Here is a 12,316-nt window from a genome sequence, read left to right as displayed (position 1 = left end):
CATTTCTTTTTTGTTGCATTGTATTGCATGAAAACTTAATGCATTAGTTTATATGATTTCAAGGGACCACATGATAAAATAGAAATTGATGAGTTCAAATTTTCCAGTCAATTTAAATTTTCATTTCTGTCATATTTTTGCATAAATAATTGATATGGATGTCATTTCATGATATTTTCTACCACATTTTACATGGAAATATAAAAAATACATACACAAAGTCATTTTTTTGACACGGCACATAGAAATTCAAATATATCATTTATATCAAATTTAATGACATTCAGGTCTGTAGTATTCCAGGTCTTTAGTATGCCCCGCATACCGGAATTTTCCGAATAGATTATAGTCTCTATAAAAACGCTCCAAACACGACAATCTACTAAGTATGACCTATTTTTCATTTACGAGTAAAACAAAAAATATGTGATATTTTTAAAAGGCATAAAATATATTTCAACATGCAAATTTACTTTTAATTCATAAAAATATTCATAATATTAATTCTTTTAAAAAAGAACTATCCCGCAGAAACGTAGTAACAATATTTAAATGTGTATCAAATAACGGACCGACTTCCGGCGGCCCGTAATAAAAATAATCGTTTCATCCTCAAGAAATAAATCTTCGTTCATTTGTGCTTTTTTAACTTTCTCCATTTTAGAGAGTCTCGATACTCAAGTAAAGTCATTTCCGTCTAACTCTACGTGCGCATCTCGAGTTTCGTATCACTAGTTAAAACTCGAGCACGGCGAGAAAAAGCTCTCTGATGGTTGTAAGCATCTCTTCTGATGATGTATCTGCCATTTTGGATGACAGCACCAAGTTTTACAGGGTCCATTTGAACAACACATGCTGTTTGTTGCAAAATGTATTACCATTTTAGCTAGAAAGACAGATGTCCTTAAGCCCTGTTCCTTGCCATAGCCACACAAATTCCCGAGAGGCTGGAAGAGTCTGCATGAAGGTCAAGATGAGTCCATCCAGCGAAGACCTTTGGAGTTGAGCCCTGCATTTTAATATCCGTGGACCACGCAAAAGATGATTTCAAAGAGCCAGAGAACAAATTGTTTGCGGATTGTTTGGATATTTCCCCAGCTCCCAGTGTGGAATTCAGAAGAAGAGTAGTTAAGAGAAACAATCTTAGAGAACCATCCTGTCAGAAAGAGGCTGTGGCTGGGTGAAAAGAAATCTTCTCTAGTGTATCTAGTTACTACCATGCTTCCAGACCATCAACGGTTTCCTCCCCGCCATTCTCAGTCACTGGGTCGGGGTGAAAGTGGTTGGCACGGAGACGGGTGGTGATGCAAGGTGAAGCACAACCACTGCAGCTGACATCGATGGCATGGCAGGACTTCTTGGGACCATTAAGGAACCAAGCTGGCAGACGACTAAGAGGAGCAGACAAGGCTGGCAAACCTCTTGTTGAAAAGGAGAAGCAGACACAGACAAGACAGCCGGGGTTGTTTCTGGAAACTGTGACATCAACCGAATCGACACTCATTTCTAAGTTAAATTCTTGAAAATCAAAACAAATATGTAATTCTGTGACAAAGATCCCAATTTGGTAACTTGTCCCAGCATTTTTAGATTAAGAGGTTCAAAACATACATATTAGGTTTTAATGTATCATTGGTGCTATCATTTAACGGGTTTAAAATAATCACATTTTCTAATCATTTTCTTAAGGACATAAAATGCTATTTTGAAAACTGTGGTGCATTAAATAAAAAAAAACTGCGAAAACCTATCTCTACTTAAATATGTTCTACCATTTAAATTATTGTTATAAGGAATTAGTTTGGAAATCTTTAACAATCAATAGTATTTCAATTAGACTTATAGGCATACGCAATTCGATTACATACATGTACAATGGTAGTTGTTTTAAAAGAATGTTATATTTAATACTCTCTTTAGTAAAGGTTTTGGTTACAGTCCAAGGACGCATAGACACGAGTATGGGAGTGGAGGGGGGGGGGGGTCTATGATATAAAATGCGATTTTGATAGTTTTATAAATGTATATAGCATTTACTTATATTGTATAATATTTAGAAATACTATTATATTATTAGGAGAGCAAATGCAACGCTTAATGATAAAAATGTTTGTATCATTAGAGGTTGACCATGTAGCTTTTGGCTTGCTTCATTACGCGTTAGGTCTGCTGTGCGTATGCGCCGCTTAATGATAGAATTGTATCATTAAGCGGAGATTTATCATTAGCGGTTGATGTCAACTACAGTATGAATGCAATAATTTAGAATTAGGGGTTGCAATTGATAATTGATAATTATTTGTATCACTAAGCGGTGTTTGATCATTTGAGGTTGATACATAAAATTCATCCTCTAATGCAATAAACTATCATTGTAAGTCAACGATGTACCTTTTTGTGTTTTTCTCTAATATCATTATTAATTGGTGAATGTAATTTTACAGTTAATGATATAATTTTGAAATTGTATCATAATTGGACGACTTGGTAGTTTGTTAACGATACAATTATTCCATTAGGGGTCAGGATGTTGACACTAATGAAAATTATATATATATATATATATATATATATATATATATATATATATATATATATATATATATATATATATATATATATATATATATATAATTAAAGGATACTATATCATTAGAGGTCGATGGATTCAGAATGTCCTATTATTAATGAATCTCCTAATACATTGTCGATAAGGATTATGGATTCCATTATGCCGTTGTTTAAAAAATATTCCGCTTTCTTGGGTGATTCATGCGGAATATGAAGGTTGCTACATTACTGAAAAAACGCAATATCGGGTTATGTAACTTTCATGAATCATCAAAAGGCCTTAGATTATTTATATTCACATTCTTTCTTTAAACAATACTAATTACTAATACATTGTTCGTAAAAAGTAAGAAATATTAATTAAAAAATTGTAAATGTACATCAAAACGTTAGATAACAGAAGCAGCAAAATAGTCTTTTGTGGGAATTTGAGTCTGAGATGATCATGAATATTTCGTGCAGTGCGTGATCTTTTCTTAGGTTGCTGATGGTTTCAACCATTGATAAAAATGGCATGGAGAGTTCAGTCCTGTAGGTTTTCTGAGCTATGAAATACAATAAATTTCAGTAAGAAATGGAGAGAAACATACATGATGGATGTAAATTTAACTTGCGATATAAATGTATCATTAATTAACAATATCATTTTGCTATAAACAATCTAATACTTCGAAACGTTGGATATTTAAAACATCTAAAAAGTATTAAATTTAATATCACTATATCATTATTATACTATGAGAGTTTTTTAAATTCGTGATATTGAGGAAACTGTTGCCGATAACAGTCGAAAACTCTCTCTTACTTCCTCCCTTTCTTGTTTATTTAGCAGATAAGCTTCGCCTGATCATCATAGATGTTTTCTGAATCATTTCCCCCGTGCTTAATAGAGGGTTCCAAGGTTGATTCCAAGATGGCGATCCGTACGGTCCATTCAGGTAGGCGTCGTGACAGATATTGAACCACCATCCTCCAGAGTGATCCCTGGCACAATGGCCGTTAATATGGTTGTCATTGTCTCTGTCCAGTGTACAGAACATTGCTCCATTGATATCATCCCCTGCTGGTATTTGACTCATCCGATTACCTTTTGTCAAAAACAGAGTTTAAGTAAAAACATGTATCGGTAAAATAACTTCTGTGATTAGGTTTTAATTTTAATTATATTCTCCCTCACTACGTTCGTCCGAATATAGAACAATAAAGTGCTAAATGAATAAAACCAACAAGTACTACATAGCTACGCTGCTCGCTAGCGTTTAGTCTCTGCCACGTGCGCAGCACTGCTCACCGTATTGTTTTTTGCAAGTTGCTCAGTGAGCCCCGTTAAGGTATTCACAATTAAATTACTCTGCTTTTCCAGCGCTTTGTTTAATGAGGAACTAAATAACGAAACTGCCTCTTCGTTTGATAGTCCTAAATCAACACTTTCCATGTCATCTGCAGCCATTTTAACTACTGATACTAGCGAGCGAGCTTAGAGTGCCACGCCACCGCATGGTCCTACTATTTATACTACCTGACCACGTGACCCGAAACCCATTCGAGTATGTATGAAAACCCATCACACACATAATTTTAAAAATTTCGCTTATCCGATGTTTAACGACAGTAAGAAGGAATTATAAACCAAATACATTTCTATCGTTTTCAGTGGACAAAGTTCAGAACACTTGCTCCGAATGCAGACAGTCAGCCTTCACAGATCCCGACGGAATTATTCAACCTCTTAGACCCCACGTAGATGCGATTTTATCTGCTGCCATAGCTTAAAACACAGCTGATACACACCAGCGCGGTCTCGAGTCATTTGGTACATTTCGTAATAAATTTTCCTCACCGCTACTTTGGCCACCACCAGTCCACCAGTTAGTTGATTATATCGCATACTTAGCATCAAACTCCATTTCATATTCAACTGCAAGATGTTATATCAGCGGTATAAGCTATCAGCTCCAATTGCAAGGCCACACTGACCATACAAAAACATTTATCGTCAAAAAGATGCTCGAGGGAATGCATCGCTTGAATCCCTCCAAAGATATTAGAGCACCAATAACTTTACCCCTGTTAGGCCAACTTGTTACTGCATTGTCTTCAGTTTGTGCTAACTCTTATGAAACTACACTGTTTGCAACCGCATTTGAACTAGCCTTCTTTGCATTGCTGAGAGTGAGTGAATTTACTGTGTCGAGTAGGAATGCAGTGGTGTTACTTGAGACTGACATTCATTTATTAGACTCTGAAGTCATGGTTCAGATTAAGGGCTCTAAAACTGACCAACTGGGCAAGGGTGCCACAATCCAAATACCTCTAAACACACAAACAACAACATTATTTACTCATTTGAATCAATACCTATCAATAAGACCTAATGTTTCAGGCCCATTCTTCTGCCACTTGAATGCAAAACCCCTAACATCATATCAGTTTACTTCAATCCTACACAAAACAATAAAATTCATTGGTCTGGATACCACATCTTTTAAATCCCATTCATTTCGCATTGGTAGTGCAACGCATGTGTTTGTACAGGGTATACCTGAAGAAGAAATTAAGATCAAAGGCCGTTGAAAATCGAATGCCGTTTATTTATGCATTCGAATATAAGTACATGTACCTCGCAACACAAAATAATACTGTTTTCTAATAGTATGCTAAGTTTGCAGGTACCCCTACTACAGTATGGATAATGGGTTCATCCTTGATCTGCTACGCCTATCAGTACTCATTTACCAATTACAAAAATCAGGACCTACATCTGGAGCCTCACAATATTTCTATAAGGTGGTTTGGCAAGAAAAGAATGGTGTGGGAGGACGTTGAGCCAGGCTTTCGTGATCTAGTCCAACAGTTTGGTTATCCAGATGTACTAATGATTCATTGTGGGGGTAACAGTATTGGTACTATGTCCTTCCGTCGCCTTCAAAAATACATGAAACTGACAGTTGCCAATATCCACTCTATGCGGCCAAATTGTAGAATTATTTGGTCACAGATCTTGCCAAGAAAATATTACATGTACCGTGATATGTTCTCGCACATAGCAGCAGAAAAAGCACGCGTTAGGATCAACAGTTCCATGTCAAACTTCGTCATTGCTAGAAATGGGGGCTATATCAATTACCCAGATTTACAACTCAAATTTATACCCTGATGGCACTCATCTCTCTGATTGTGCTCAACTTTATTTTTGAACGGTATTCAATCTGGCTTGTACAAAATATTGCTTGAAAACCTTGACACTTTTCCTCCTTTACATTCATGAAGCAGTTTTGTCATGGCATGGGCAAAATTTGCCCGCTTGTGGCGGATGTCCGCAACCATCAAGCAAGTCATCTTGATGCTTTCGTACATATGGCCGAATTTTGCATGAAGCCCCGCCGCAGATTCTGTTTATTTCCAGTGTCTCTGGCCAATAATATGGGCTTCCGTCATTTTGTCATTGTCATTGTTTTTCTACGTCATATACTATTGAAAAAGTAGGCGTAGACCATTGTGCATAATACATTGATTGACATTGAATTTTTGTCATTTAACCATATTGAACATTTATCAAACTTCATTGATCATTTTTGTTGTGACCGTTGTTTAACCATTGATACCTCAATTCATTGTTCATTGAAGTCTTATTCTATATATTGTATTCTTTGCCATTTATTATACTACTAAAGTAAAGCCATGACAAAAAACTGCCATCACACGTGTTTGTTATTCTACTCTGTTGAAATAATGCCTTCACACTTATTTGAGCTTTTTTGGCCTAATAGTTTTCAAGAAGAAGCTTTTTAAAGATTTTGTTTATATATTCCTAGGTAAACAGACATCCACCCATTGTGGCCCCAACCTACCCCCAGTCGACCAGGATTTGAAGAAATATGAATCTACACTACCTGATGATGTTTTCGCACAATTTCTAGCTTTTCTTGCTATGTGCTTTTTGAGAAAAAGATTTTTTTAAATACCAACAAATTTGGACTTAAATTTAAACAAACGTTTATCCCCTTCATTAAGTGATCCTTTGTGCAAAGTTTGGTTGAAATCGGCCCAGCTGTTCTGGAGAAGAAGATGAAAATGTAATAAAGTTTACGACAACGACGCCTACAACAGACAGCGGACAAATCTGAGCTAAGAACTATAGATTGGGCTCAATGACAATGACTAGAAAATGGGGTCGCATACCGTCATGCAGCATATTTAGCGAGAGTTATACAAATACGGGGTTTGCTCAGGAAAACATAGATTCAACAGCAATATGCATTAGAATGCTAAAGAAAAGATTATACATGTGTAATAATTCCGGATATTTTAGGTTCGGCCCAGACCGGGTTTTTCTTTTAGTTCCTTTGTTTATGTCACGTGATACAAGGGTATAAATACGACAGTGATTCAGCTGTCGGCTGCTTAGTTGGAAATCAGCCGCAGAGAGAGGAAGTTGGTGAAGTTTAATAAAAGGTATTGTGTCAATACAGAGCTTGCCCGTTCGTAACGGTGTTAAGTGTTTTTGATAGGCCATAGAGAGGTTGTCCTCTTGGTACTGTAGGCATTGCAGTCATTTTGGCTTGTCAGTCTTTCACAGTAGGCTTTCCTCGGAGAGGCTAGCCATGGTTCCTTTCTCTAGTGGCTGATCAGACTGTCGTCCAGGCCGTTGTGCCCACTGTCCGTCCTGAATAAGGCAGCCTACAGTGTGCACAGTGGTTGAAGGGCTACCACATATACTGTCCGTCCTGAATAAGGCAGCCTACAGTATATGCGGTAATCTGAGGACGGTCAGTCATTTTAGCTGAGTGGTTGACCTCAGTGGATTGTCACTGTGGGTGTGTACTGTCCGACCTGAATAAGGCAGCACCAGTACATCACACACAGTGTCAATTATATATTTGTTTATTATACCCTTGTTGTGTTTGTAAATATTCTAGATTCCCTGAAATTACTTGTTGATTATTAACCTAAGTAAGGTTAGGCTATACCAATCATTTTTGATAATCAATAGAAAATCATTATATTATAAGACTTTGTTAGTGTACACCCAACACCCTGGAAAAGACCAGGCACGAACCCTTCCCCTGGCAGTACAAGTAGCTCGGTACGTTACAGAAATTTGGTGGCAGCGTCGGGATTTTGGGTTAACAATTAGATACACTTGCATTGTTTTATTTGCTCTGTTAATATTTTTTTAGTTAGATTGTATCATTATATTGGGTGGCATATTTTGACATGATGACAGATCTGCAAGATGAATTAATGGGGCTTGAGGATGAGTTTAATAGACTCCAGGAGAGCATAAATAAAAGTAGGAGTGAAGCCGCAAGAGATTCAGGTTTTCCTGAAAGTATGCGGAATTCCACAGAAGATCAAGACTACTTAGAACAGGGTGCAAGACCTAAAAACATTAGGACAGACACCATAGAAAATCAAAGGCCTGAAAGTCTCCTAGATCCTGATAGACGTGTTGATAGAATGACAGATAGACCCTCATTTACTAGTACACCCTATCATGCAGATCTACCCAGATATGATTACAATTTACCAAGGGAGAGTAATGTTACGACTCGCCGGGGCACTGGTACAGCTAGAACAGACAAGTCTAAAAGTAGTTGTGTTAAGCCAGACAAATATGATGGAAATTCCTCGTGGATCGACTTTATGTCTCATTTTGATGTATGTGCTGAATTAAATGAGATGGACAATGAGGAAATAGAAGAGGAACGATTTGTTTTGTTTGACATTTAAGTAAATGTTGTATGAAAGATTTTTTTGTTTAATTGGTCAGCATGAACAGTTATCGATATTATTATTGTTTTGTGTGAATAAATGAATCCTGAAATTAGTTTGGAAAAAAAAAACAACTTTGTATTTGATCTCTTGGTGTACATGCGGGACGCATGTCATCGGAGGCGTGGGTAGTGTAATAATTCCGGATATTTTAGGTTCGGCCCAGACCGGGTTTTTCTTTTAGTTCCTTTGTTTATGTCACGTGATACAAGGGTATAAATACGACAGTGATTCAGCTGTCGGCTGCTTAGTTGGAAATCAGCCGCAGAGAGAGGAAGTTGGTGAAGTTTAATAAAAGGTATTGTGTCAATACAGAGCTTGCCCGTTCGTAACGGTGTTAAGTGTTTTTGATAGGCCATAGAGAGGTTGTCCTCTTGGTACTGTAGGCATTGCAGTCATTTTGGCTTGTCAGTCTTTCACAGTAGGCTTTCCTCGGAGAGGCTAGCCATGGTTCCTTTCTCAAGTGGCTGATCAGACTGTCGTCCAGGCCGTTGTGCCCACTGTCCGTCCTGAATAAGGCAGCCTACAGTGTGCACAGTGGTTGAAGGGCTACCACATATACTGTCCGTCCTGAATAAGGCAGCCTACAGTATATGCGGTAATCTGAGGACGGTCAGTCATTTTAGCTGAGTGGTTGACCTCAGTGGATTGTCACTGTGGGTGTGTACTGTCCGACCTGAATAAGGCAGCACCAGTACATCACACACAGTGTCAATTATATATTTGTTTATTATACCCTTGTTGTGTTTGTAAATATTCTAGATTCCCTGAAATTACTTGTTGATTATTAACCTAAGTAAGGTTAGGCTATACCAATCATTTTTGATAATCAATAGAAAATCATTATATTATAAGACTTTGTTAGTGTACACCCAAAACCCTGGAAAAGACCAGGCACGAACCCTTCCCCTGGCAGTACAAGTAGCTCGGTACGTTACACATGCATTCGTGTTTTGTTAGCATAAGCTTTCATTGGAAGGAACTATGAAATGGCAAAAGACAATGGATTTGTTTTAAAAAAATGTTAAGAAGCACTTGGAACTTTAAATGTTTCCTTTTGTGAAAGACGAGTTAACAGTTGAAAGCAGCCTAGATGACGAATTATATGCAGTTTAATGTATTTGAAATGCAGGAGTAAAGCACAAATCGACAGCTGTTCTGGACGTGTTCCGTAGTGACAATACATGTTTTTAAAAGCTGAATTTGATCATCCACGCCCCCATAACTAGCTTTTCAATACGTAATATATTTTAATACTATAAAACTGTAAATTCTTTTTTCCTATAGGTGGACCAATACTTTGTCTCCTGACATTGGAAATCTGTGATATAAGTAAGTTAGAGGTTATCTAAGTTCTCCATTTAGAATTGTTTTCATATATTTTTTTTTCAATAAATCTTTACATAAGAAAAAAATGATAAATTCGCACTGTTAAGTTAGATATGTGTATGATCTACTATAATTATAATTATAATACTTCACTTTATTAACTTTACTTCGTAAAAATATAAATGTATAAGGTATCCTCATTTTTTTTGCTACATAGTTACCGATCCAGGGGGCCCCTGGCACCCCAGGTAAGGAATACAAAGAGGGCCTCTGCGGAGGTATAACCTCAAGCAATTTGTATGTAATTTTAAATAAAATCATTAAAAAAAAAAAAAAAGTTCTCTATTTCATGGTGAATTTTTAAACCTCTGTTTTGTTATCATAATACAAACGGGTAAAAAGGTTTATTCAAAAACGGTTATATAAAAAATCAACACATTTCCTCACCCCAACAAACTATTTCTAGAGGCCTTTCACGAATAATAAAAGAATAAGAGTTGCTTACATCGACAATTTAAATAACTACTTTTCTGCCTTCGTTGATATATTTTAGAGATTTTCAACTTCAACGTTTAGAGATAGAGTTTATAAAGTCACGTTCGTTATAGTGAGTGATAACATACCGAGAGTTCCAGTGGCCTGTCCTCCTATAAATAGCCTGTAATTATCAGCTTCACTCGAAATTGAAAATATTTCGTACAGTTCAAAAAAAGTTGTTCCGTTATTAAGGGTGATTGAAATGTACAATGAGCTGGAGTTTTTCGTCAATTCGTGAATGACGTCATTACCTACAAATACATAAATGAAATACTTGTCCTCGTAATGTAATACTCTTTATCATAGACTATGTTTATTTAACACTACTTTTCACAAATTAGTTAAGTCAACTAGAATACATTCTTGAATGCTGGAAATATTGTTTGATTAAATTGAATACATTTTAGACAAGTAAAATATGTCGTAAAGCTGAAAAAAAAACACAATTATTTACTAGTACGATTTTTAATTATATAAACGATTTGAACAATACATGAACAATCGGAATAAACGCTCACCAATCCAGTATTCACCGACAGACGACCCAAATCCATTCTTGTAATCGGCCCAGTTCCTGTTGAAATTTTCAGACCCATCAAAACGATTCTGAATAAGCTATGAAATTGGGAAAGAAAATACTATTTTACAAAATCAGATATTTTGAAACCTGAAAATAGAAATTGTACTAACTGTATTCTTTTTAACTTAATAGTTTTGTAGTCATCATCAATGCAGTAAGTTAATCAAAAATCTGCATCAGAGTACATCAAGACTTATGTATTTAAGTTATGATTTCCAAATCTGATGTTTGTAGAAATATATATGACAACCAATAAAAGAGAATACTATTTATCTATATAGTTGGAACTGTCAGCATGATCAGTTTTGTGTTATCATTCGATTCATGTAATTCTTTGCCCTCGGGCGATAGAAGCTTTGTATTTAATGTGCTATTCACAGCCAAACGACAAAAGAAACTACACAATTCAATGTTGTGTTTTATTGTTTTAGTGAAAAAAAACTTACTGTCCAGCCTCCTCCCATTATTTTCATATCGCAGACGACATCAGTTTTAGCGCCTCCTGTCGGGTAAATTGTGTATACACCGGAACAAGTGTGTCCAGTCTGGAACAGCGCCAGACAGTCTTTGGCTAAGTAAAGAAACGACGCAAAAAGTATTGTTATTACCTTATTGTTGATAGTGGAAGTTTTAGCCAAGTGAAGCAGAAGACAGGAACATTTTTATTTTCTTATAGAAGTAAACGATGGAAGTTTCTTTTAGGTATGTCCATTGAATCCAAGATATTAAAGTAAAAACCAACAATAGGCATTAATTTTGATATTAAAAAAGTCCATCTTAGAAATTATCATTAATGCATGTAACGATGATTTTTTCTTCTTCTTTTTTAACACCAGACTTGTTTGATATGTATATGTAAAGCTATTATATTAAAACCCAAACTAAAATCAAATCATAATTTTGAAAGCGATGACAAAATTATTTCAACATATATTGCCTTGCCCCCCCCCCCCCCCCTTCACAATGCAGCCTTTTAATATTTTCATATCCTAGCGTATTTAATATCTGAGCAATTGCGAAACTGTTTTGGAGGATATGTATTAATGATTGCATTTCATGAAATAAATTGGTTTATTTTATCATGTTTATTTGGGAAAAATTGTTATTTTGAGAAAACAAACGATCTTTATTTTTTTTTTTGCTACCACTTTAGAATACATCTAAATTAGTAGAGAGATTATGACTGTATATATACGTGTTTATGTTTCTATGGAGTTCATTGTATATTCTCGACACAACAACATACCCGACATGTGCAAATACACCCTCTCTTTAGATAAATATACACAGCCTACCAAAAATACGATATAGTTTTGCCAGAGGGTTGTTATACAAAGACTATAACGACGACAGAATCATAGCCTTGATAAAACATTTAGTAGTAATGCCTATGAGTATTTTTAAATTCAGAAAAGACCGTCAGAAATTGAAATATTTTATGATTCTATAGATAAATGAAATGTGTCCTTTAATGTCTGTTATTCAATGACTTTTTATCTGCGAAATTCCATAAGCCGTGTCATT

At 35.9% G+C, this 12,316-nt stretch overlaps 1 protein-coding gene across 1 annotated transcript; it reads right to left on the bottom strand.

Annotated features, from left to right (window-relative positions):
• Positions 1-3,365: 3,365 nt before the first annotated feature.
• Positions 3,366-11,347, bottom strand: LOC136269523 (ficolin-1-like). Its single transcript, XM_066086810.1, has 4 exons — positions 11,239-11,347; positions 10,731-10,827; positions 10,299-10,463; positions 3,366-3,658 (listed from the first exon to the last, which is right to left on the bottom strand). Exons 1-4 carry the CDS (start codon positions 11,263-11,265, stop codon positions 3,393-3,395), a joined length of 555 nt encoding a protein of 184 aa, XP_065942882.1. The 5' UTR covers positions 11,266-11,347; the 3' UTR covers positions 3,366-3,392.
• Between the last annotated feature and the right edge of the window lie 969 nt (positions 11,348-12,316).

This window comes from Magallana gigas, chromosome 6 (assembly GCF_963853765.1).
Source record: "Magallana gigas chromosome 6, xbMagGiga1.1, whole genome shotgun sequence".
NCBI classification, from domain to species: domain Eukaryota; kingdom Metazoa; phylum Mollusca; class Bivalvia; order Ostreida; family Ostreidae; genus Magallana; species Magallana gigas.
The sequence above is the reverse complement of the archived record's forward strand: the minus strand, read 5'-3'. Positions and strand labels throughout refer to the sequence as shown.